Source organism: Hemicordylus capensis, chromosome 17, assembly GCF_027244095.1.
Source record: "Hemicordylus capensis ecotype Gifberg chromosome 17, rHemCap1.1.pri, whole genome shotgun sequence".
Lineage (NCBI taxonomy): Eukaryota > Metazoa > Chordata > Lepidosauria > Squamata > Cordylidae > Hemicordylus > Hemicordylus capensis.
Window position 1 is genome coordinate 14,615,785 of NC_069673.1, and position 25,558 is coordinate 14,641,342.

General features: G+C 54.7%; 1 protein-coding gene across 5 annotated transcripts in view; it reads right to left on the minus strand.

The window, feature by feature from the left end:
* The window catches only part of LOC128339115 (uncharacterized), a 27,348-nt gene continuing 1,790 nt past the window's right edge, over positions 1–25,558 (minus strand). The window contains exons 1-32 of one of the 5 annotated variants that reach the window (XM_053282680.1): positions 24,062–24,879; positions 23,171–23,256; positions 22,546–22,697; positions 21,871–22,001; positions 21,045–21,169; positions 20,473–20,643; positions 18,664–18,768; positions 17,802–17,948; positions 17,262–17,669; positions 16,665–16,887; positions 15,619–15,836; positions 15,098–15,286; positions 13,703–13,887; positions 13,215–13,407; positions 12,469–12,623; positions 12,063–12,172; positions 11,387–11,511; positions 10,572–10,916; positions 9,925–10,064; positions 9,582–9,660; positions 8,971–9,189; positions 8,560–8,700; positions 7,667–7,833; positions 6,769–6,881; positions 5,615–5,733; positions 5,074–5,234; positions 4,534–4,646; positions 3,791–3,915; positions 3,320–3,511; positions 3,061–3,165; positions 821–910; positions 1–211 (exon numbers count right to left, since the gene is read on the minus strand). In XM_053282680.1, coding sequence (XP_053138655.1) covers positions 63–211; positions 821–910; positions 3,061–3,165; positions 3,320–3,511; positions 3,791–3,915; positions 4,534–4,646; positions 5,074–5,234; positions 5,615–5,733; positions 6,769–6,881; positions 7,667–7,833; positions 8,560–8,700; positions 8,971–9,189; positions 9,582–9,660; positions 9,925–10,064; positions 10,572–10,916; positions 11,387–11,511; positions 12,063–12,172; positions 12,469–12,623; positions 13,215–13,407; positions 13,703–13,887; positions 15,098–15,286; positions 15,619–15,836; positions 16,665–16,887; positions 17,262–17,669; positions 17,802–17,948; positions 18,664–18,768; positions 20,473–20,643; positions 21,045–21,169; positions 21,871–22,001; positions 22,546–22,697; positions 23,171–23,256; positions 24,062–24,132 — 5,052 coding nt within the window. In that variant the 5' untranslated portion in view covers positions 24,133–24,879 and the 3' untranslated portion in view covers positions 1–62. Of the gene's footprint in view, positions 212–820; positions 911–3,060; positions 3,166–3,295; positions 3,512–3,790; positions 3,916–4,533; positions 4,647–5,073; positions 5,235–5,614; positions 5,734–6,768; positions 6,882–7,666; positions 7,834–8,559; positions 8,701–8,970; positions 9,190–9,581; positions 9,661–9,924; positions 10,065–10,571; positions 10,917–11,386; positions 11,512–12,062; positions 12,173–12,468; positions 12,624–13,214; positions 13,408–13,702; positions 13,888–15,097; positions 15,287–15,618; positions 15,837–16,664; positions 16,888–17,261; positions 17,670–17,801; positions 17,949–18,663; positions 18,769–20,472; positions 20,644–21,044; positions 21,170–21,870; positions 22,002–22,545; positions 22,698–23,170; positions 23,257–23,459; positions 23,795–23,824; positions 23,952–24,061; positions 24,880–25,558 lie in introns of those variants that run through there. The other 4 variants (XM_053282679.1, XM_053282681.1, XM_053282683.1 and 1 more) reach the window with 4 other exon arrangements.

Consider the following 25,558-nt stretch of genomic DNA (forward strand, 5'->3'; position numbering starts at 1 on the left):
AAAATTCCAGGGAACAGCGCCCTCACCAAAGCTTTTATTGGCTTTCCCCCGGTGTTGAAACATCATGGGTATTTGGCGTCATATATGATTTTGGACGAATTTCCTCGATCCCTTTCGTCCTCCGCGGTGAGGTTGAGGGAATGCGACACTTTGAAGTGGACCATCGTGATGAGAGCGAGCTCTTCGGGGTCCAGGTTGCTCAAGCTGGCCTCTGGGCAGTGAGGGAGAGAAAGAGAAGGCGTCGGCTTGCAGGCTGCACACCGGCTGAGTTTCTGAAACCCAGGAAAGGGGCAGTCGGGCCCTGAGGTCTGTGGTACGGTCCCGAGATGCTGTGGCACACAATCTGGTGCAAGGGGGCCCTTCCTACCAGGGCAAAGGGGTGGTGTTCCACTGGTGCAGCAAGGCAAGGGGTGTCAGGTGGGCAGAGAGGATCGGAGCTCAGCCAGCCAGCACAGGAGCTCTAGAGTCTTGCCAGGTCTGTTTGCTCCCCAGTGGCTCAGGTTTAGCAAAGCACCTCTCAGTGTGCAAAGGAGCCATGGTCTTGCAAAGAGCTCTCTTTTGACCAGGCAGCTCAGTTCTTGCACGGTTCTCCTTAATTCATTTGCAGAGGGGCTGCCAAGCGGTTTGCTGGGATCTCTGAAGTCCAACTCTCGGGAAAAGCTTCATCTCGGGACACCAAAGAGGTTGCAAGGAGGATAACCGCCAAAGCCAGTGGTTATCCCAGGAAAACCAGATGCAGAGAGGGCACAGTGAATGCAGGGAGCCCACCCACCACATGTCCCCAGCCCAACTCACACAGACAGGGAGGAGAGTTGCTCACCGGAGCAGGCAGGAAGGCAGAGCGAGCAATTCCTCCAAGTGGTCATGCTCTGGCAGTCGTCCACACACCTCTGCACCGGGATGCCACAGACTGCAGCAAGACACAACAAATGGTTGCGTGGCTCAGGCCTCAAGAAACACTCGCTCCTCCGCTTCTGGCCGAAGCCCTCTTCCCTTCAGCAGGACGTTTTTCACGCAGGGCTTTTGGCTCGCATCTCCTCCGGAATGGAGGGTGTGCATTTACACATCGACTAGATTTACCCTGAAGTCTCTGCACGCTACTGGGGACTACTTCACACATGATTTGGGTTTTTCATTGCACATTAGCGTGCAGCCTGATTTATATCCAGGGTTAAATGATCCACTTTTTGCATCATTGGGGGGTGGGGGCAACTTTGAACTTGCAGTAAACTCACAGTAAGGCCTGCTGTGTGAAAAATGCCCTGGCAGAGACATTGGGCAGGTCCACAGGGCAGGTCTAAATTGGTCTGGGCCATCCCCTCACAACCACCCAGGGAACCCTGGGAATTGTGAAGGAGCTGGGGATTGCTCAGAGCATTTCCAGTCCCCTCATTGAACTAGAGTTCCCAGCATTCTTTGCAGAGAGCCAGTTACACATTTATAGTCCATGTGGACCTGACCAAACTGTCTCAAGCAAGGTGGTGGAGATGACATCTGGCCCGCTTTTTGGACAAGTTTTTGGGTGGGCTTTGGATATTCCAGTCCAACACCTTTGAGCCGCCCAACAACTTTGTGCAGGTGGCAAACCTTTCCTGCACTGAGCCGGGGGGCTGAAGACCTCCAAGGCCCTTTCCAACTCTCACTTGCTATAATTCTACGCCCTGAGGAAATGGCGAGATCAGCACGGACAACAGCCCAGCCCAGACGAGGGAGGTTTTTGCCAAGTGGAGAAAGACATGTTTACTTGAGTGCATTCCAGGTTGTGAAGAAGGCACAATGTCCCCATCAGAGCCAAATCTTAATCACAAGAGTGTGTTGAGAAGCTGGGGGCTGCCCCACAATGCCGTTCTCCTAGAGCACAGCTCAATCTGGGAAGAAGAGCCCTTTTTTTCTATGGTTGCGGAGGGTACACAGCCAGGCCTCAGGCATACAGGGCTGGGAAAAGAGCGCCTGGATCAGAAAGCATTGTTCCCATAGAGATGTGCGTTCCCTGCTGCCTCTCGCTTTAGAAATGTCTACGCACAGTCGAGCGTCACGCACCAGACACAGCAGATTCAGCTGAAGTCATTTCGGTTAATAATAAACTGCTCATTGAAGCCATGTTTTGTACTCGGAATCAGTTCGCTAAGAAGCCAACCCACATCCTTCCCACCAGCATGTATCAGTATTCCCCCCCCCATTACCCCCCCCCCCCCGCTCTCCAACCTCTCCCTGACTCTGTGCGGGAGAAAATTCCCATTGGAGAAAGCGACTGTTAAGCTGTACAGCGCCTAGCACAATAAAAGACACGTCATTAGTAACAGCAGGCTAATCTCCTAACAGCACCTTCAAGAGGAAAAGAAAAAACAACAAGAAGAGGTGAAACAAAACAAACAAAAGAACAGGAAGGTGATTCAGGGCTTCAAGGGAGGGAGGGAGGGAGAAGTCCTTCACTTCCAGGGCTAGGAAGCGTGCAGGGTCAAAGTCACTGCACTTTTAAGGAAAGCTCGGAATCTGTGAAGGTGGGCATATCCCATTGCATCGGGCAAACAAGCAGGCCCCCCCACCCCACCCAGCCCCCGCTGCAAGCAGGCGCTGCAGAACAGCAGGCAGGAACCAGTTTGGGCAGGATTCCCCACCATGGTGGCTTTTGGGAACTTTCCATGCGCAGTGTTTTGCTTGAAAGGGTGGTGGGAAGAACTTCTGCGCAGGTCTGGCCCAGGACGGCTAGGAGTCTTTCTGTATGCAAAGCAATCACCTGTAGCAGGGGTTATCAAATTTGGACCCCCAGATGTGGCTGGACTACAACTCCCATCATCCACCACAAAGGCCACTGTGTCAGTGGATGATGGGAGTTGTAGTCCAACAACATCTGGAGACCCAAGTATGAGCACCCATGGCCTCGGGTGCTAAAAGGGCTTGGCTCCCCCCTGGTTCTCTTTAGGCGTAGGCAGGACAGGATCTACTGAGCCACTGGTCAGGGTCTCTAACTCTAACGGATGATCGTAAAGCCTAACGGATGCCTCCTCCGGGCCGGCCAGCATCCGGTGGGCACTTCGCTTCTTCCTGTCTCCCTCTCACCTTTCTTGGCGGTCGTCTGAAACTTGCCGCTGCAGTCACAGGCTGGCCGTGGCGGGGGGGTCCAGACCTTCTGGCAGTGTGGGCTGCGGAAGCCCTCCGCACAGACTGCAAGGAAGCGGGGAAGGCGGCGGGTCACAGGCAGACCCCAGCATCCAGCCCAGCGGCGGGAGCGAAGAGCACCCGAGGGGATGCCTGCAGGCGGCTCGGTGGCAAGCACCCACCGACACACACTTACTGGTCCACGGGTAGAATGTCGAACCTGGCTGGGAGATGATCTCCTCCACAGTGCTGATCAAGTAGAAGCCAGTCTCCGTCTGGAGGACGGCCGCACAGACCTGGCGCTCCATCAGGCACTCTCGCTTGGCCGCTTCCAGGCTCTCCGCAGAGGGATACATCAGGGAGGGCTCTTTGGCCACCCCACGGCCGGGCTTCTTGTCAAACCACTCTGTGCCTGGGAAGGGAGGCCAGGGGCAAGGTGAGGTCCCGTGCGTGGATGGTGGGCCCGATAAAAAGGCCCACCCACCGTGGCCAAGCCAGTGCCATGCGCCCAGCCAGTGTTGAGGGCTGCGAGCGTCTGAAGTCGGCACTCCGGGCTGTAGGGGTGATGGGAGTTGTTGTAGCCCGCCCCCCCCCCCCCCGCAACAGCTCTGAGGACCCTCAGGTTGGCCAGCCTGCCTTAGGGGAAGGGGCTGCTGCCGGGGTTCCTCTGGGGTCTGGCCACGAATCTCACCGGCGCTGCATTTGCACAGGAAAGGTTTCTTCTCGTTGCATTTGGCATCGCGGAGGAGCCCAGAGGCCACGTCCAGCCACACGCAGTCCTTCAGGCCGCCATCGGCCATGTCGTCTCGCAAGAACCTTTCACGCCGCGAGAGGAGGAAAAGGGGGTCGTTGGTGCACTGGGGCAAGGGAGGAGGGCCCTAATGTCCCCAGAGATGGCGGGAGACCCCTTGGTGGAGCAAGCAGGACGGCTGGGACACCACAGGCCTTTTCAGTGGAAAATCAGAGTTGCTTCAGGAAATAGACTTGGGGTGCAACGTGTCAGCAGGGGACCCTCCTCACAAAAGAGGACCACCCATTCTGTCTTCCCTACAGACCTTCCTTTTCATACTGAGCGCCAAACCGCCGGCCAGTCATTCTAAGAGGCTGTGCCGGGCTGTGCCAATGGGCTGCGAGAGAGACATAACTGAAGACTCCTGCCGGCCCAGAAGACCCACCCACCCAGGAGGGTGTCTGCGGCATCTCTGCTTCTCCTGGTTTCCTACACAGAAGCTGGAGATTCCTGATGTGCTGTTGCTGCTGCTGCTGCAGCCCTGACTCTAGTATCTAGTGCAATAGGCTTGGTGGGAAGAGGCAGCAGAGTCGGTCACAGACTGGCCGTTTGGCCCAAGCCAGTGCTTTGGGGTAAAAAGTTGGGGTCGGGGGAGGCAGTTTTCTGGGAGGAAAAGCCCTGGGGAGGCCTGCATGGGTGCTCACTCTGCCATCTGCTGGCTGAGGGGCTCCTGCGTCGTCCACTGGAAGACAGACTCCAGCTTCAGGTCATTCAAGCCTGTCCAGAAAGAGTCTCGGAAATTTGAGTGAACCCAGTCCTGGAAGGAAAAACAACGGGATGGATGGATGGATGGACGGACGGACAGACATAAGAAGCTGCCTTATACCGAGTCAGACTAGGTCAGTCTTGCCTACACAGACTGGCAGCACAGCTCTCCTGGGCTTCAGGCAAGGGTCTCTCCCAGCCCTCCCTGGAGATGCTGCCAGGGACTGAGCCGGGGACCTTCTGCATGCCAAGCAGACTCTCTTCCTCTGAGCTGTGGCCCCATCCCCAGTTAGGGGGTGGCTCAGTTCCCCCTGGATCTCGGCTTCCCCCCGCTTTCCACACAGCTCCAGCAGGGCTGACCCCGGACCCCACTCAGGTTACCACCACCCCACGGCCCACTCCCAAGGGACCCCAGTCACCAGCTCTCCCTGGGCACCAAGCTCTTCCATCTGGAGAGGCACCGCCAGCCAAGGCCCTACCTTCTCCTGGGGTGAGGTCAGGTACAGCAGCTCCGTCTTCCTGAACCTTCGGCAAGCTTGCCGGGCCTCATGCCACCCGCTGGCCACGGAAGGGTCCCAGAAGTAGCAGCTGCCGTTCCAGTGTCTCCACCCAGGCGTCCACGGACAGGAATTCCAGGGCACTGAGGAAAGGGCAGAGAGGAAAGCAGGCATGTGTGTTGGTTCTGAAATGAATGCCCTGTGGAATGCATGGGGATTTCAGGGTGGCAGGAAAGTTTCCATCCAGCCCGGGGCACAGGAAGCAAAATTCCTGCAAGATCATCTAGGAGAACCCAGCTCACCCCGAACCTCCAAAGTCCAGCTGCGGGCAGGTGGATCTGGGGCCTGGACGAATGCCAGCAGCTCTCTTCCCAAAACCTTGCCGCTTCTGACGTTCTCTGCACAGAGGCGGAGCTGTTGGGTGTGGGCCTCGCCACTGATGGAGCAGTCTGGGCCCAGCGCCTGCTGCAGCGGAACCCAGGCAGATTCTCCCCTTCCAGACAAAGCCTGGCAAAGCACCTACCCGGAGTCCCTTTGCACACCCAAGGCTTGAGTTCGGAGCACGGAGTGGTGGTCAGAATCTGCTCCCCCTGGGGTCGGATCCCAAGGCAGTGACCTGTGATAAGCTGCACATCAGCTAACCTAGGAAGGGAAGGAGGGTCACGTGTGGTGCGAGCCGGTGAGGGGGCCGTTATCAGTAGGCTGGTTCTCACAGCAATCCCCATCTGGGCAGAGGGAGCTGCCAGGCAGGGCAGGAGAGCTGGGCGCCCACAGCCATGTGAACTCAGAAGGCAAGGGAGGAGGGGACCATGTGGGAGGCCGGAGCTGGCTTGGATGAGTGTCTTCTACCCACATCCCACCCCCAGCCTTTTACCAAGGGTGGGCGAAAAGCTGTCCTACCCAGCTCCCCACCTGATACCTTGCTTTCTGAGTTCACCCCGCCCTCCTGCCCTGGCTGGCAGTTTCTCCTGGCCCGACTGGGATTGAGGGGAAAAGCCTAGTCTATTCTTCCAGGGAATGCTACAGCCCCTGAGCAGGTGCCTGGGTTTGCTCACTGCACACAATAATCCAGATCTAGGTTTAATGTGGGTGACCAACATCAGCACGGTTGTGTGAACCCACGCCAAGGAAGTTTATGGCCTAGCACCTGCCTTGGTGTGGGTTCACACAACCATGCTGATGTTGGGCACCCACATTAAACCTAGATCCGGATTACTACGGGCACCAGGCCACGGTGTCCCTCCCCATAACCCACCCCCTCATTGGCAAGAGCTGGTTTTTTTCTGAAAATGCTCGGGAGGGATTCCGACTGGCCAAACATCCATCCAGTCAGGCAGCTGGCTCGCCATCGATCGGGCTTATTTGTCAGGAAGGCCACCAGCTCAGTGGGGGAGCCCCTGCTTTGCACACCGAAGGTCCCAAGCTCAGTCCCTGGCAGCGTCTCCAGGCAAAGGCTCAGGTCGCAGGTGGCCATCGCCAGTTGAAAGAGAGGATCAGCTTGCCGGGCCAGGCAAGAGCCTCTGCCTGCGGCCTTGCAATGCCTCTGCACGTCAGATTAAACAAGGGGGAGGTTCTTCCAGGTGGGGTCCACAGGCCATTTCCTGCCCAGAGACTCTGCTCTGTCTCTCTTTGGGATGCTGACGCAGCACTTGCCCGGCCTCCCTTGAAGGCACGTACCAGGGAGAGGAGAGATCGGCCGCCTGGCCCCCTTCCCACATCCAGGTCCCGTCTTTGTCTGCGTCGTTCAGCCCTGTCCAGCTGTCTTGCTGCACCATGGCCCCTATCCAGCCCTGTGGGGGAGAAAGGAGCTCACTTAGTTCGAGGTTTTGCTCACAAGACAAACTCCCACATGTGCCCCTATTCCAATGTGGGGATTGTGACTGAAAGCAGCTGAGAAGGCCCGACCCACTACATCTGGGCCGTGGGTATCCACTACAGGCCTCCAGCAGGAGGGTGGACACCTCAAATGCCCCAGTGGGCCAGAACCACCCATGGTGGGGAGTGCGGGGGCCGAGATCAATTTTCAGCACATGAATAGTTACGCTAAAATTAATTGTTAAAACTATTAACAACAGTGAGTGGGCAGAGGGTTGGAGTCGGGGGGAAGGTTGGTGAGGGGAAAGAGGGATGGTGTGGATGGGCTCTGGCCCAGGGGCAGGGGGGCGTCTGGTGATCTCAAGCAGCCAACCGCACGGAGCCGCTGCTTCGCGTCAGCAGGACTGGCTGAGAACTCTTCGTGGCTCCTGCGGTTGCTGCAGGGTAGTCCTTCCTGGCGCTTTCCAGATCACACCCTACAGCAGGGTCACTACGGATCTGCCAAGTGTGCCCCCACACCTCCTGTGTTGTGTCCCTGAGCCGTCAGCAAGGTGCTGATCACAGTTCCGATGCCTTCTTTGGGGTTCTATCTTTGCCTTATAGTGCTACAACGTTGTAGGTGCGTTGCAAAAAAGTAGCTGTATTCCCCCTCCCCCTCGCATAAGAAGACGTGCGATGGATTTCCAGCGGAGACATGGCAGTGAGGAAGGAATCGCAGCCCGTGCCCTCCCCCCGGCCCCACCGCCCCACGCCTCCGTGCCTTTTCCTCGGCGCTGCTGAGGGTCAGCAAGCCTATGTCGTGGCCGTATGCTTGGCAGGCTGCTCTTGCCTCTCGCCAGTCCTTGAGGCTCTGCTCCTCCACATAATAGCAGTGGCCCTCCCAGAACCACCAGCCGGGATGGCGGGGGCACCTTGAGTTCACCAGACCTGCAAACCAAGACAAAAACCCAAACTGCAGGTCGACAGAGAAGGGCCCTCCAACCCCCCGTTCCCTGTGCTTTCCCTCACACCAGTCTCAAAAGCAGAAATGTGGCCAGTGTGTGCTGAATCCAGCCCTCCAAAGCAACTTCCAGGGGCCCCCCACAGGCCCTGCTCAGTTTTAATCAGAGTGCAGCAGGACATTTTGCACAGCTGCCCAGTTTAATACCACGGTTGCTGCGTGGCTTCCTTCCTTGTGTGCCTTCTGGGAAGGTGGAGAATGGACCGCAGCTCAGGGGCCTGCTTGGCATGCAGAAGGGCCCCGGGGGCAAGCTTCAAGCCCAGGCCGCTTCTCCAAGGAGGGCTGGGAAAGACCCCTGAGCCTGGAACCTGGAGGAAGCCGCTACCCGTCAGGACAGACAGGGCTGAGCTAGATGGATCAGTGGCCAGATAAGGCAGTCGGGATGATGAGGCCAGTGCGAGAGCATCTGCTTTGCATCCGGAAGGCCCCCAGAGGTAGCATCTCCAGGTGGGGCTGAGACGAGAGGCTCCTTCCTGACCTCCTGGAGAGCGGCGCCTGCTCCCAGACAGAGTGGCCAAGACTGGCGAGAGGTGGACCCGTGCGTGGGACGACTCGGGAGGGTTCTCGGCCCCTCTCCCCACCCAAGATGCTCCTGGCGATTCCACAGGGACCCCAAGAGCCGGCCCCAGGCTGCTGCAAGGCCAGGTCCTCACCGTGAAGGCAGGAAGGGCTGAACCGGCGGACGCAGCTCAGGTGGCCGTCACACTGGCCCGTCCAGGGGTTGAAGGTGCGCGTGGTGAAGCAGGGAGAGCGGCGCTTCTGGCATCTCTCGCCGTAGAAGCCAGGCGAGCAAGCTGGAGGGGGACAGGAGGGGAGTGAGCTCAGACTGGGAGGTGTCGTTATTCATTTAACCTATTTTTATACCCCCCCAGCCCAAACCAATGTCTCGGGGTGGCTGATGAGTTATCCACAGGAATCCAGGGAGACACGCACACTAAAAAGGCACACTAAAATTGTCTGTGGGGTGTTTGTGGCAGGAGGGGCAGACGGGTTCAAAAAGGCCAGGAAGCCCCCCTGGTCTACGCTGGCCACGTAAGAGCAAGAGAGACGCAGCAGCCACTGACCGGACTTGACGTACAGGATGGCTTCTGAGCCCGGGATGTCAGCCAGCACGGTCCCGGCCACCACGTAACAGGCGCTGCGCAGGCTCAGCACCCCAGAGCAGCGCTCCTTCTGCAGGTAGCAGGCGTCCAGGGCTTGCTGCAGCGAGGCGCGCCTCTGTGGCGGGCTCGGACCCTGGAGGGAAACCAGCAGCTTCTCTCTAAGGGACGGCAGCTCCGCATCTGCAAGGGAGGGAAATGCAGAGAAAAAGCAAACTGGGCAGGAGGAGGAGGAGGTGGTGGTGGTAGCTGCAGCAGCAGCTGGCCCAATTCAGGAGCCCTGCAAAGGCTCTCTGGCGTGGCAAAAAGGGAGTGGGCCACACAGACAGGCATTTGTAATGCAAAAGAGCATTCTGCCCAGGGGAATGCAAAGGGAAATGCAAAAGAGAGAAGGGCGTGGGGGGGGAGGAATTCTGCCTATACATTTGCATGACAAAGCGAGGGCAGTGAGGACTGACTGTGAGCCTCCCTGTGTGAAAATTCATGCCAGCTATATAAGTTCCACCCCGTTCTGCATGGGGAGAGGGCAGGAACTTTGGAATCAGCTCCTTTCCCGAGGGCAGGGGAGCTCCCACCTTCTGCTCGCTGGCAAGCCCAAAGAACACTGTCCAGCTCTGTGCCTTTCCTTTGAGCTCCAGAGAACTTAGCCGGGACCTGAAAGAGAAAAGAAGTCCACCACTCAGCACAGAGAGAGTGAATTTCCAGGCTTGATGTGTGTTGCATGAGTTATCTAGGGCAGGCCGATACCATGAAGCCCATTTTGAAGATACTGCGGGGGGGGGGGGGGGGAGGACGGGACTCCTGCCTGACACCTTGGAGAGCCACTGCCAGTCAGTGTAGACAATACTGAGCTAGCTGGAGCAAGGGTTGGACTCAGCTCGGTGTGAGGCAGCTCCCTATGTTCAGCGGATGCCTGACCTTCTGTACATCTGCGCCCAGGTATCGGTTGCACACGGCACGCGCCTCTTCTTGACTGCTGTAGCGCTCCGACGACACACAAGAGCCGTGATCGTACACCCAGTCACCAAATGGCAGGCACTTCAGAGAGGCATACGTGGCTGTGGAAGGGGGACGGCCATTACCAGGAGACATCAGGACCCCGGCAGGAGCGATGCGCGGAAAAGGCGCCGTGTCTTGGATCACGAGAAGCAGCCGTTTTGCTCTCCTCTGGGCCAGGCGGCCCTCACTTGGAATGCCCATTCTGGGTGCCCCATTTTACGAGGGACGAGGATAATCTGGTCCCAGGCGGCCCTTTCACGAGGCCAAGCCAGGCAGTCACCTTAGGCAGCAGATTCCTGGGGAACCAGAAGGGCAGCGAGGTGCCCCTGGCCAGAGCAGCTCCTTGGGCCTGAGCCGACCCTTGCACGCTTGGCGGGGAGACCCAGACGAGGCTCCTGGCAAGCTTCCCTGCACCTCTCAAAGCTTTCACAGGAGGCTGACCCCCACGGGGTGGGTCCTGGGGCAAGGCAGCCTTTGGCGCCCCCACCCCCCGGTGCCACAACACCTTGGCCCAGCCCCGACGTGTCCTCCCAGCCCCAGCTCCCCCGCTTTCCTCCCCTACGTACCGGTTGTCTCCTCGTAGTGCAGGAATCCATCGCAGAGACCCGTCAGGGGGTTGCAGTCTGTGCTGGGCTCACAGTGGGGGCACATGGACTGGCAATCTTGCCCGGAAAAGCCAGGGGAGCACCCGCTTTTGACGTGCACGGTGGCCCCCGGCTGGGCAGCAGGGCCCTTCAGGGCGACAAAGCGGGTCCCTGCAGCCAGGCGGTGCCCCGTGACGGTGCTGACCACCATGTTGCAGCCTCTGCCCAGGGCACTGCACTGCTGCTTGGCCCGCTGCAGGGAGGGGAAGGCCAGGTCCACAGAGAAGGAGCCGTAGAAGGACCGGCCGGGGACTGCCACGTAAGCGTCTGGGGAGGAAGGGAAGGAGGGATGAGGGGATAGGAGAACACCACTGAGGGTCCCCACCCATAAGATCCTCGCGGCGTTTGGGGCTGGGGTATCGGTTGGAAGACATTCGCCCAAACGCATTTGTCATTTCGAGTTCTGCTCAAGGCCCCACCATTGAGTGAGATTTGGTGGGCGGCAGGGACAAGAGGCAGGGCCTTCTCCACTGTGGCCCCTCGGCTATGGAAAGCCCGGGCAGAAGAACTTCTCCACACTCCCTCCCGTAGGGTTTTGGGAAAAGATCTCAAAACCTATGGCCTACTTAGGATGTCAAAGATTTCCATCCCACCCTTCTGGACTACGTCAAAAATGAAGGCAAAAGCTTTCGGCGAGGACATGGTGGTCCACCATAAGGGGAAAGCTGCTGCAGGAGCACATCCAGGGCAGGTCCCTCCCACAAGAGGGCAAGGCAAGCAGTGCCGGTTATTCTTACCGCTCTGCCGAGAGGTCTGGCATATCCAGCGGTGAGGTCTGTTGCACAGCTCGACTTTCAGGGCGCCGGAGGTCAGGGCCAGCAGGCAGGTCTTGGTGCCAGAAGTACCCGGGGAGAAAATGAAGCTGGCTCCCGAGAGGAGGAGAGTGGAGATCAGCAACGAGAAGGCAGGGCTGCTGATGCTCGCGCCACTTTTGAGGGGCCCACTTGTAGGACCGATGGCCCTCCTAAGCCTCACCTCTGGCTTTGCTTGTGAGCCCTGTGGTATTTTCACCAAGGCTCCTTGTACCAGAGGGTCCCAACCTTTGGTCCCTACATGCTGTTAGACTACAACTCCCATCACCCGCTGCCACCATGGCCCTTTGTGGCAGGGGATGATGGGCGTTGTAGTGCGATATCTGAGCACCCGAGGCTAAGGATCCCCGCTTTATGCAACCTTAATCGCGATGAAAAGCTTTCCCAGATCTGGACTGGCCGACTGAAGGCCAAGCAACGCTGACAAGACGGCTTTCAGGATGGCTTATTTAAAAGTCTCACAGGGCCCAAGAGGGAGGAGGGGACCTTCTTATGCACAAGCCCGTCTCTCCCGCCAACCGCAGATCTCTGACAAGTTTCCCTGCACTCCCTCGCATTGCGCAAGCAGAACCAAACCTACAGACGGGGGAAGGAACCTCACCGCTTCAGGGCTTTGTTGAAGGGGGTCTCATCGGCCCAGCTCCAAAGGTCCCTGCCAGTGCCGTGCAGACCGGTCCAGACGCTGACCTGCAGCTCCGTCTGCACCCGTGCCTGGGGAGGAGACACAAGGCGTTCTCTGCTGCAGGTTCGCAGAGGCACAGTGGGAATCGGGGCCACGCCAGACGGAAGGTGGGAGTGGCACAGCCTAAATCCCACTTTGGGGATTTAGTCATTGGGGAGGGGGCGGACCTTTTTGGCCCATGCTGCGGCTCCAGTTCAAATTGCCTCCCCACCACCACCACCGCCCCACAAGCTGCTACTAGTCACAGGAGGTGGGAATCTTTTTTCCTGGCTTCCAGCACAAACCCAGGTGAACTCCCCGAGCGTGAAGGGAGGAAGCTGCTCACCAGGTCCGCCGGGCTGTTCAGTGTGGCCAAGCTCCCCCCGTGAAACCTCTGGCAGAATCTCAGTGCCTGGCTCCACTCAAGGGCCACGTCCAGCATGAAAAGGAGGCACTTGTCCTTCCTGGACCTCCAGGCAGGAGACTGAGGGCAGTGCACGTCTGGGGAAGAATGTGAGGAGATAGAAAGCTGCCTTCTAGAGCCAGACCCTCAGCCCATCTAGCTCAGCGTTGTCTGCACTGACTGGCAGCAGCTCTCCCAGGTTTCAGGCCGGAGTCTCTCCCAGCCCTCCTTGGAGATGCTGCCAGGGACTGAACCGGGGACCTTCTGCATGCCAAGCAGATGCCCCACCACTGAGCAATGGCCCCGTCCCCAGGCAGAGACCTCACTGCAGACCTAGCAGGCTTCCCTTTGTTCTGGGGGCCCAACAGGTCACAGCCAGAACCTGACTGACCACAGAAGCAATCTGAGCAACCTTTGCGGCGCTGAATGAAGCAGCAGCTCAGCCAAGAATGGCATGTCAGCATCCTACATAATCCAGCCAGAGATTATAGGACTCCCCCTTTTGACTCCTGGGTTCAAATCCCCACTCAGCTATGGAGTTCACCTTGGGCCAGTTACCATGCCTTAACCTACTCTGGAGGGTTGTTGTTAGGATAAAGGGGGTGAGGAGGAGGAGAAGAGAGCTGTGCATGTAGCCCCCAGCTTCTTCTCTGGAAGAAGGATGGGATAGAAACATTTTTAAAACTCACCCCGGTCGATAACAAAGTACAAGGCTTGCGGGGTGCATTTCCCCAGGTACAGCCTGGCGCTGACAATGTCCTGAAACGCACAGAAGCCAGAGTACAAGTTCTGCAAACGCTGGTCTGGCAACAGGCGGAAGGAACTCTTCATGTTGGTGGAACAATCGGAGCTACTCAGCAGGGAGACGCCATCGGATGCGACCTGCCCAGGAGAGAAGAGAAGTGGACACGTGCACGATTCAGCTAGGAGCTGGGGCCCTTTTTATTGCTAGGTTATGTCTACACTACAGATTTCAATCAGAATACTTGTGAAATATTATTCCCTCTCTTCACGTGCCTTCTCCTATCGGGGGATTGGCAGCCAGCAAAAACATAGATCACGTTCCCTGGATGGTGGCTATATCTGGGGCAGCATTTGAGTGAGGGGCTTCCTCCCCACTGCTGGGTTTCTGAGGACCCCTGGCATCAGCAGGGACAGGGGCATGCATTCCGCTTACCAGAAGGCAAGAGGAAGGATCTGCCACGCTGCGGAGCCGGCCATTCAGCTGCAGACCCCAGAAACTATGGTTAAGGCACCTCTTTGGAGCGGGCTCCACGTAGATCCAGGAGCGCTCCGGATCAGCACACAGGACCGACGTTTTCCCTCTGAGCTGGAGGAGGCCGAACCACACAAAGGCCGTATCTGTGGAAAGGAGAGCAGACTCCGCTTCAGATGATGGGAGCAAAGTTTGGTTTCTAAAAACCCCAGATGAAGCTGAGAAGCGGCACTGCACCTCATCCCTGGTGGCTGAAGATGGGCTGCGTTGCTTTCAGGGCTTGCTTCTGAACAAGTGCCAAAGAGCCCCATCACTGCTTACTAATTTCCCCTCACTTTCCCATTATTAGATCAATGTTTACGTTACAAAAGCCGAAACCACCAAAATCACGATGGAAATATCAGCAGGCACAAGCCACACTCACAAACTCAACAAAAGGAGGCTGATTGCCAGTTTATTTAAGACATTTCTGTCCTGCCCTTCCCTCCAAGGAGCTCAGGGCAGCAAATATGGTTCTCCCCACCCCACTTTTATCCTCACAACAACCCTGGAAGGTAGGTTAGATTGAGTGACTGGCCCAAGGTGTCTCTGCTTCATGGATGAACAGAGATTTGAACCTCGATTTATGGGGACGGGCAGAGGGGGCTTCCCCCCCGCGCTTTTTTGTAATCTTCCTCCAATTCCTATTTTAGGAACATGGGAACATAAGAAGCTGCCTTATACCGAGTCAGACCCTGGGTCTATCTAGCTCAGTACTGTCTACACTGACTGGCAGGGGCTCTGCAAAGTTTCAGGCAGGAACCTCTCCCAGCCCCACTGGAGTCAGATGCTGCCAGGGAGTGATGAACCGGGGACCTCCTGCATGCAAAGCAGACGCTCTGCCTCTGAGCTGGGTCCCTATCCCTACAGGAAGCTGTCTTCTACTGAACAATCACCTGATCCTCCAGGCTTCAATTTTCAGGGAAACACCAGCTGTGAGAGAAGGCTACTAAGAAGGGAATGGTTGGGCCGAAACTCCGGGGAGTTTCCAAGGAGGGCTTGTGGGTCCCCGCCAGAGTTTGAGTGGGTACCAACTCTGTTCCCTGCTAACTGGGCAAAGAGGCACCTTTTTAAAAGTGGCAATTCTCTTTACTGAGCAGGAGGAGAGCAACTGGCCCTATCCATCCCCAGCACAGCATCCCTCCAGTGGCTGCTGCCGGTGTCTATCTTATATTTCTTTTCAGACTGTGAGCCCTTTGGGGACAGGGAGCCATCGTATGTATTTATTTATTATTTCTCCATGTAAACCGCTTTGGAAACTTTGGCTGAGAAGTGGGATATAAATATTGGTAGTAGTAGTAGTTGTTGTTGTAGTACCTGGGTCTTGGCCTGGGGTGCTGATCTGAAGTGCAGCAGGCCTCTGAGCCACCAGCTGGCTCCAGCTGACCACGTTGCCGGGGTACTTCCACCGGGTCCTGGAGGCCGCCAGCTGCTGGACTGACAGCTCAGGCAGGGCTTGGTCCCACAGGTTGACTTCACTCAGGTCCCCCACGTAGAAGCTGGTCCCTGCAGTCCCGAGAGCAACAGAGACGAGTGGTGGGCCGTCTCCCGCCGTGGGCAGGGCGTTTCGCCCATCTGCCCACACAAGCTCGGAAATCAGTTTCAGGAGCTGGGGAAGAGGGGCTCGGGGTGGGGGCTGCACAGATGCTGCTGCTGACCTGCCTGTGGGCTCACTGCTGCACCCCCTGAAAAATACAGACTGCACCTTTGCAAATGCACCCCTGCAAAGGGCATGAGCACGACGCTTTCTCCTCCAGAGGAAACTCACCCTGCAAAGAAGGCCCACCCGTCCCACCGTGCAGGGAAGTGGGGAGTCGTAGGTATCCGGGACAACCCACCTCTGCTGTCCACCTCCAGCTGCCCTATGCTCATCTTCCCCCCCAGAGACAGCCCCTTGGGCAGGACATTGGCGTGCTTTGCCCGGTGCAGCGCCCAGGGTTTTCCGTCGACAAAGAGCGCAGAGGGGAGGGCCCAGGGGGCACTGGAGACCGAGACGGCCACGTGGTGCCAAGCGCCATCGAGGAGGGAGCCACGGGTGCTGCTGAACAGCACTGTCCTGGGGAGAAAAGAGGCTTCAGAGCAGGCCTGCCCAACTTTGCCCCCGCCAGCTGTTTTGGGACTACAACTCCCATAATCCCCAGCCACAGTGGCAATAGCCAGGGACTGTGGGAGTTGTGGGCCAACCTCTGCAGGAGGGCTGAAGATGAGCGGCCCTGCTTTAGAGGAAACCTGGCGTTGCCATCAAAACCTGTCACCGCACAGAATTGCGATGATGGGTTTCCAACCCAAACTGGTTGAAAATCTGAAACAGCAGGGTGGGGATCTCCCCAGGATGGGGTCCTGACAGAGCCAGCTTATGCCCTCCTGAGGCCCTAAGTCATGTCAAGCTTCAAAGGCCCCATCGCATAACAACAAATTATTCTGAAAGAACGGAGAATGAAAAGAGAAAGAATTAAGCGTTGTTTTTACTTGACAAAGATGCAACGAGAAACTAAAAATCTAACCAAAACTGGGATTTGGGAATAAGCCCATTTGCACGAGAAATACCTTTACATTAAAAAAAAAAGCATGATGTCAAACTTGAAATCTAGTCTCTCTTTTGGTCTCCAGAGGCCCCTCATAATGTTAGGCCCTAAGCTGCAGCTGGCTTAGCTTGTGTCTACATCAGAAGCTGGGGTCTGTCCCGGCTAAAATGGCAGGGATAAGGCTAGCCCTCTGCAGATGCTGGAGCAGAATCGGGCATCTTCTATCAAGGAGACCCCTCAGCGCAAGGAAATGCTCCCCACTCTCGGAATCGGTTAACCCTAACCCTGTTCCCACCGTGGGCAGGGAAACCCATCAGCTGCCAAAGGCTGCTTGCTGTACGTAGTATGGACACCCTCACCCTTTGAAGTGGAATTTCAGCCCAGATGGGAAGAGGAGAAAGAGGGCAAAGTCTGGCGGCTTCCACTTCCGCGAGTAGCTGACCAGGCACATCTGGAGGGGGCTGGTGGCGTTGCTCCGGAGCCACAAGCCGATGGTGAAGTGGCTCAGGTAGCGGCCAATGGCATTCTGCAGCTGCAGGCTGCTTCCCCCGGGGAAGCGCAACTCGGAGGAAAGGCGATACTCTAGAAGGGGGTGCAAAGAGATCGGCTTCTGAGCCTACACAGCCACCCCACACGTTGGCAACATGAGCTGGCCGATTCTTTGGGCAGCTCGGAAAAGCCCAGAATGCCATCCCTCTAAGTTTTCTTATTTTGCCTCAACTCTCTCCAGAGATTATCAGAGTGGTACCCTCCAGAACATGCATCTGACAATTACTGTGGCTCTCCTGCCCCTGTCCATGCCACAGAAGGTCACTTTCTAGTTAAAAGCGACCTGCTAGCTCCCCGCTGACCCCGGAGCATACCTCTTTGGACATACCTCTGGCCCTCAACACCCCTGCCTCTCTCCACAAGATGCTTTTCTCCCTCACTTCTACAACCCTGGCCCTCCGGCATACCTAGAGATGCATTGGCCACGGTCACTCCAGTTATCTGCAAGGCGCCGAGGTTAGTAAAAGAAATATCTCGGATGTCAGACAGCCGGAAATGCTCCTGGTGGTTGAAGAAGCTCACAACACCGCCGGGGTGGGTGACGAAACTCCAAGTGTTGAGCCCAGAGGAAAAGGGCGCGCGAGGGAAATTCTTGTGCACTGAGAAGCCGCCGAGTTCAGAGAGAATGCTCCCATGCACGTGGGTGGTGTCAGACTTGAGGTGGATCTTGAAAGGGGTGGTGTTGGTGTGGAGCTCAGTCAGCAACAGAGAGCAGGTTGAGTGGGCGGACAGAGAGAAGATGACATCTACTGTGGCGTGGAGGCCCATCCCTCCAGGGAGGGGAAAGTGAGCAGGGTCCAGTGGACCACAAAAATCTGACAATAAAGAGGAGATTCTGTCAGGCCCAACCCTATGTTCCAGACCCAAAAAGCCCAAGGGAGACCCAAGGACAGCAACAAAACTCCTGTGTCATTTCCTTGTGTTCTTTCAAGATCCGTCGCACTCACTGTATCCGTGCTGGCAGATGAATCCTGTCGCCTCGGCTACGGGGCGTTTGTTGCACGGTCTGGTTTTCCAGGTCCCATGTCGGGAAACATCGGCTGGCCAGAACTGCAGTACCACACACCGATCCCGCGCTTCAGACGGGGCTTCTTCTGGAGAGAAGAATGGCAGGGTTGACGGCATCCTCAAAAAGTGCTCTTTCTACAGGGCAACAACCATTTGGGGAAAGCCACCTTTCTTGTAGACAGGTGCTGTTTTAGACACCCGTCTATGACTTTACTGTATAACATCACTAAGCTCTCTCCATCCCAGTTGACTTCTTCACTGCCATCAGGGAAGGGGGCCAAGAGCCTTTAATATATTCCTCACCACCACCCAAAAGCTCAGTATCAGAAGTTTGTAAGCAGATAGGACTGGACAGTTAAGAACATACGAACAGCCCTGCTGGATCAGGCCCATGGTCTATCTAGCCCAGCATCCTGCTTCAGACAGTGGCCCACCAGATGCCTCTGAGAAGCCCACAGGCAGGAACTGAGGGCGTGCCCTCTCTCTTGCTGTTGCTCCCCTGCAACTGGTATTGACAGGCATTGTGCCTCTGAAGCTGGAGGTGGCCCATAGCCACCAGACTAGTAGCCATGGATAGACCTGTCCTTCATGAATTTGTCTATAAGAACATAAGAGCATATGAGGAGTTCCTGCTCATACGCAGCTCTATATACTTTCTGGATCCTTTATGGAGCTCCAGATCACAGTCAAGGGGTCTGGCAGAAAGGGCTGAGCAAAAGCACATTTTGCTTTTGTGGCGTTCTGCCTGTACAAATGAGGGGCATGGGGGTGGGGGAACTACAGTCTCAGAAGCACACTTGCCTGGATGCCACCAGAAATAGCCGAGGGGTGATGAGTCGCTCCACTTCCATGCAGTGCCAAAGCGCAGCCCGATCCACATATGCCAGCCGTCTTCAGGAAAAGCATCTGGAAGGCAAGCCACAGAATTGCCCTACATCTTTGGGACGATGATGTGGCCGCCCTGTCCCATCTCACCAGGGCAAACACATTGCTGCCCCCGAGGCGAATCGCCCACAGCACCGGAAGATTAAGAGGCAAGGAATGATGTGATCTAGAACAGTGACCCTGCAGAGTTGTTTCTGTCACTGAACAGCACGAGGCCAGCACCAGAAACTATCCCCTCCTTGCGGCTTTGCAAGGATGTAAAGCCAGCCCCTTCCAAAAGAACTACGGCTGCTGAACGGGTGTTGCAGCTCTGTCTTTCTGCTGCCGCTATCGCATTTCTTAATTATAGTTTTTTAATTTGTTTTCATTGCTGCTCTGACTGTTTATTGTTTGTGTTCTGTTGGAGGCTGTTTCAAACCTTGGCAAAGCAGGGCATGTTTTGAATAAATACTGCTGGATAGCAACACGGTCCTATGCTCCTGGAGGTTTTTCACACATGGCTCTATGCCTAGGGGTATCTGAAGAGCGAATCTGCTCCGCAGCAGATTTGAGGCATTTTAATTCAAGGGTTTAGATGGACCATTTGCATAGCCATCAGCACCTCCATCAACACCTTCGAAGAAAGCAGAAGCCCGGAGTTTTCTTCAAAAGCTGCTGGAAATAGAGGATTTTTTTTAACCCCCACACATAACTCAGGTTAAGCTAGAATTTGCAGCCTCCCTTCAGAGAAAAACAAAGCCCTGTCTGTCCTGGTCCCTGATAGCCCGCAGGGAGGTCGGGTTAAATCCAGCAAATATGTGGACTGGCACACTCCAATCAGGAGTGGATTCGGGGGTGTGGGGGGGAGCCCTGTCTGTATAACCTCCTGCTAGGCCAGATGGAGTGTTTTAGGATGTAGCTAAATCCCGTGTGGACTGGTGGATCTTGGGGAGAGGTCCCGGCAACGATGCCATACGCCAGTCGACACTCTGCAGCTGTGTGTGGATTCTGGATTGGCTTATTCCACACCTGGCTTCTATAGGGGTGTCATTGAGCTACGCCATGAATGGTAATGTGTAGGAAACATTGCTTTGGAGAATGAAGGGTGTGCCTGCTAGGTGATGGGATGGGCCAGAGCTCAGTGGTAGAGCATCTGCTTTGCATGCAGAAGGTTCCAGGTGTAACTCCTGGCACCATCTCCAGGTCCGGCTGTGCAAGAGACATGCCTGAAACCTTAAAGAGCCACTGCCAGTTAGAGAAGCCGGTACTGAGTTGGAGAGACCAAGGGTCCGACTCAATAGAAGGCAGCTTCCTATGTGAAAAGGGGAGTCTTTGCTTTGCATGCAGAAGGGCCCCAGTTCCATCTGCTTTCCTGCAGAAAAGATGAACCGGTTTTTATAGAGCAGCACAGAAGTACGTAGGTGTGTGTTAAATACCATAAAAATACTTCCAAGTTCACCCCTGCTACACTTAACATGTCCTGTCTTCAGTCTAAAACCACCAGGCGGGGCATAAAAAGCTAGAGCATTTTTAGAGTCTTAAAAAAAGAAAATATAACCAGACAGCCAAGGCGGAAACGTAACTAAGGTTTACAATTCCAGTCTCTTATTTATGGAACAGTTTTATTTTTTAATGGGGCATTAGGTCTTGCTTTTTTCTCCTGATAGGTTTTTAGCCAGCACGAGCCCTTGAAGAGGCGAGCTAGAAATTAAAAATGGGCAACTGCCCTGGTTTGCCTTTCCTTACATGACAGGAAGGCATTCTCCTCCTCATCGTGTACAACGGCTAAGCTCTCCCCAGTTTCCTGGCAGAAGGCCTGGGCCTCTCTCCAGGACCTCACTTCCCGGAAGGATGGGAAATGGAAGGTGTAGCAGCGAGAGCGGAAACGGACCTTCTTCACAGAGCCAGGGAAAGCATCTAGGAAAAGAAGAGCGGAGAGAAAGAAACGCTAGAATCTAAGGAGGTCCCACTGCAAAGTTGATGAGCATGTCTTGTACTACGGTAAAAAGAGATTTAAGATCATATATAATCATCCTTAGCACTTGTATCACACTTTAATCTTTAGCACTTGTATAGTTCTTTTGGAGCGTGCAAAGTGCTTCACATAGATCACCTTAATGTAATCCTTACAAAATAGGTAAAGTTATGTATTATGATCCTCATCTTGCAGCTGAGGGATTAGCCGAAGGCCAGCGGGTGAGTTCATGGCAGAAGCCAGATTTGAAGTGGGGAAGCCCTAGTTTGTAGCTCAGCCTCCTGGCCACTGCATGACACCAGCTCTCACTACATTCCTCTCGCTAGCAGTGTTTCTCCCATACCTTTTGCTGGCATCTCACAGATGAAGGAGGTGTTGGCACGGCAATCCCAGTCTCTCCACTGGCCAGCGTAGAAGCCCACGATCTGGACGCAATGTCCCTTCTTGGGGTGGCCCTGCAGCCAGGAGCTGAAAAGAACACAAGAACAGCCCTTCGGATGAGGTCTCTCTAGCCCAGCATCCCGTTTCCGACAGTGGCCCACCAGATGTCTCTAGGTGCCGAGATCTTTGATCCAAGAAGCGGGTTCGCAATTAAAATCTAAGCTGGAAGCCCAAGATGCGGCAGCCATCCCAGATTAATACCTGGCATGCATCGCAGAGACCGCATCAAGCCTCTTTGTGAATCCCACCAGTTGCTGATTGGCTCCTGGGCTAAATTCAAGGTGAAGGTGATCAAATTTCTTCCCTGAGGTAGGGGCTTTTGCCTGTCTCATTGCAGGGCCTGCTCTACACATGAAGAGAGGCATAACCCCTGCTAACTGGGTAAAGAGGCACCTTTTAAAAGTGGTGATTCTCTTCTATTTAGCAGGGGGGGGGAGCAACAGGCCCGCTCCGTCCCCAGCACAGCATCCCTCCAGTGGCTGTTGCTGGTGTCTTTTTTTAGACTGTAAGCCCTTTAGGGACAGGCGGCCATTTAATTAATTAGTTCGTTCGTTCGTTAATTTCTGTATGCAAACCGCTTTGGGAACTTTGGTCAGAAAGCGGTATATAAATACTCGTCGTATTCGTATAAGGGGGAGAATCTGAGCTCCGATCCTGTTGCCTCACGCAGGCTATGAAAGCACACGGCCATCGGCCCCGAACCCGGAGGCTCTCTTCTTCTCTCTTACCTGTACCAGCTCTGCGATATTGGAGTGCCATCCACCCAGGTGAGCTGAGCATTTGCTTCTTGCCAGGCCAGCCCTATCCAGTAGAGGGACGCGGGTCCCTTAGCACCATCTGTGTGGTCCGTCAGGAACATCTGTGCCAAGGCAGGGAATACAAGGTGGTGGGCCGTGCCGTTCTCCTCAGTTACCGCGAAGAGCATTTCCAGAAGTCACTATCAGATTCCAAGGCCTGACCCAAGTGGAACCTAGGCTGGGGCTTTGCCTACCTGGGACTCCACGTGTCCAGGAAACACCCCTTTTAGGCACAGAAGTCTTGGTGGTGCGGCCTGTGGAGCTGCGGGGACTGCAGAATGGGTGACCTAGCAGCTCAGCTTCAGCAAAGCATATTGTAGCACGTTTGCCAAAGGAGATCAGGTCTTGCAAAGGGAGCTCAGTGCCAGCAGCTCCGGTTGGGCAAAGGCTCCTTCAAAGAGCAGCCATGTTGTGACGCGTTCGGCTTGGACCTGGCATGCTTCATTTTTGCAAGGCTTCCCTGTTGGTCTCAAGGCTAAAAACCTTACGGCGGGTTACACGAGGATTACTAGGATAGGAGACACCTCCTCCTCTCCAATTCGGGAGCTGTGCACACTCCCAATATTTGATTGTCTGTGAGTGGGAAACAAGGGCAGAGGCTGTTACCTGTTTGTTGTAATCCTTGATGACCACCAGCTTGGCATTTTGGTCCTGGCAGAAGATGCTGGCCTCACTCCAAGACAGAGCTGGACCAGCAGGGACATAGAGGCAAAGTTCCTCCCTGTATGGGATCCACATTGGAGGACACAATCCCAGTACTGCATGGAGAGGAACAAGGAGAGTAAGTGTGCAACCAAATTGGCACTGTGGGCACCTATCAGAACAGTTTCCTTGTGGTTTTGCCCATAAACATTTCCCCTAGAAATATTTCTGTTCCAAGTAAGGAGTCCACCTGTGCCTTTCTCCGACCTTGGTGGTTGTGAGAACACAGATTTCCTGAATCCTGGGCAACCGCGGTCAAACAGCTGTGATTAAACTGCCTTTCACCAGGATAGGTAACCAGGATCAGAAGATCCCATTAATTTTGTGCAAAAAAAACCCCCAAGAAAACCAGAGCCAGCTCATAGGATGCAGTTCCATGGCTCATAGGATCCATGGAAGACTGCCATTTTAGATGCAGGGGGAGGCCCCAACTGGACCAAGATTCAATGACTTGCTTTCACCAGCATTGGTTATATTACAGTTGTTTTCTATATGGCGTTCTTGAAAAAAGCCTCCAGGATTCTCTCACCGGAAGTTGCTAGGATCAACCCCAGTGCCACTTGGGCAGACTTCCAGTGCAATTCCGCTCTGCACATGGTCGCGGACCCTGTCGCCCTGAAATCAGAATGATGCGACAGTTAGCCTTCTGCCATTTCTGAGAAACAAAATCTCCATGCTCTGGACACGTCTCCCAACACAGCCATGGAACAAGAGACTGTCCAGTGGAGAACACCTATCGTCTAATCCAATGTCAATGGATCTCTATGTAGTTACCACCATTAAAAAAAAAAAAAAAGATGCTAGGAAATAAATTGGACCTGGGGTCAACTGTTGTAAACTGCCCAGAGACCTAAGTTTTGGACATTATAAAAATATGTAAACAAACAAACAGCAAAAATACTGCAGCCAGGCTGGGGTGGTGGGGGAGACCGGTGAGGGGCAGAGACCCCCGTTTTCACTCAAAAAGGGGCTTGGTTTGGTTTTAAAAACGGGCAGCCCACTCAACCTCAAGCAGGTTTAATGAGGCCTTGTGTTTACTGGCCGCTGTTTATTTTTAAAGTGTCCAGAGAGAAACGGACCAGGCCAGGAGACATAAACGAGCACCATAAAAATAAAAAAAGGGAAGTAAACAAAAAGCCACCACAGCCAGGCGGGAATAAAAATAACTGAAGGTCTGGATCACCTCTAACCACCGCTGGTGTTAAAACACACACACACACACACACACACACACACACACACAATCCCGGCCTGTTTTATAAGCCACCAGCCGCCATGAGGCCTGTGTTTATCGGCCACGGCTCGGCCCAAAACGGCCCTAATCAATAAATTGGGCCTGAACACTGCTGCTGCTGCAGCAACTACTACTACTAATAATAATATAAATAAATAAAAACAACACAAAAACCCATGTATACACCTGGCAGCCAGGCTGAGGAAAATATGCCCTGAGGAAAATATGAGGGTCTGAGGAAAGACCCTCGCCACCATTAATTCTGAACTGGCTTTGTTTCCACACAACCAGCCACTAGGCCACACTAGGCCCTAAATGAGGCCTGCGCTTAATTGCCACGTTTAACAGAAGGGAGGGGAGGGGAGGGCTGGGCTGGTGGCAGCAAGCAGGACTGGTCCCCTTAGCTAAGCAGGGTCGGCCCTGGTTGCATGTGGATGGGAGACTAGAAGTGTGAGCCCTGGAAGATCTTCCCCTCAGGGGATAATGGGGCCACTCTGGGAAGAGCAGAAGGTTCCCAGTTCCCTCCCTGGCAGCATCTCCAAGATAGGGCCGAGAGAGATTCCTGCCTGCAACTTTGGAGAAGCCGCTGCCAGTCGGTGCAGACAATCCTGAGCTAGATGGACCAAGGGTCTGACTCAGTAGACGGCAGCTTCCTATGTTCCTGTAAAATTAAACAGAACAACACAATAAAAGTGGCCCCAAGAAACAGTTTATGACAACTGATTTGGACCTGGGTGCTCCAGAAAAATATGATGGAGGAAAACATTCCAGCAATCCTGAGAGAAAGTTCAGGCAGGCCACAGCCCTGCAAAGATCTTACACAACGAGTGGAATGCCTTATTAAACAGTTGCATGGACGGGGTGGGTGGGCAGAATTCAACAGGTGCAGCTTCTCCCAGCAGGGTATCTCTCGTACTGGGACAGTTGCCCTGGTTGAATTTCTGCCTGTCAACTGGCCAAAGTTGTATTGATCGGAATTTAGTCTTCTTAGACAGTTGCCAAAACAGGGCGACATAAATCTCTCCGCCCAGTCAATATTTTATTTTATTTATTAATCATAGTTTTATATCGCCAGCAGTGCTTTTGTTATTTCCTCACATTCTGTTACATGGTGGGTTATTTTAAAAAGATTTGTGCTGCTCAAGGGGGAAAACACACTGCTCATGCTCAGAGGTGCTGTGTGCAGTAGACTATACTAAGGGGTGTGTGTGGTTTGAGTCAAACCATAACACACCTTAGCTATGAAAATGCAGTTACTGCAACTGTTATAGAAGAAGGGCCAGATCTTAACCCTGAGAATAGTCAGTTCATTTGGTTTTTAACGGACAGAGACTGTGCCTTTCACAGTAGCAGAGCAGGCAGAATTCCACAGGTGCAGCTTTTGTCAGTCTGGAGGATGGCAAAAGCCGTAGGTGAGCCTAGCCTCTGAAACTGTGCAACACTGCTGAAAATATGCAACAGTCCTGAAGTTGTAACACAGAGTAGCCACCAGTTCCTCGACTTTGAGAGACACCATATTGCAGGATATTAACAAGAACAAATGGTTCTGAGAAGACAATGTTTGAAGAGGAAAAATGTATCCTGAAAAACCAGTTAACAATGGTTGTATTTGCTTAGTTTGATGGGCGTAAAACCAGCTTGCGTCAAAAATGACAAAGGCTGTTTTGAGTGCCCTGAAATGTT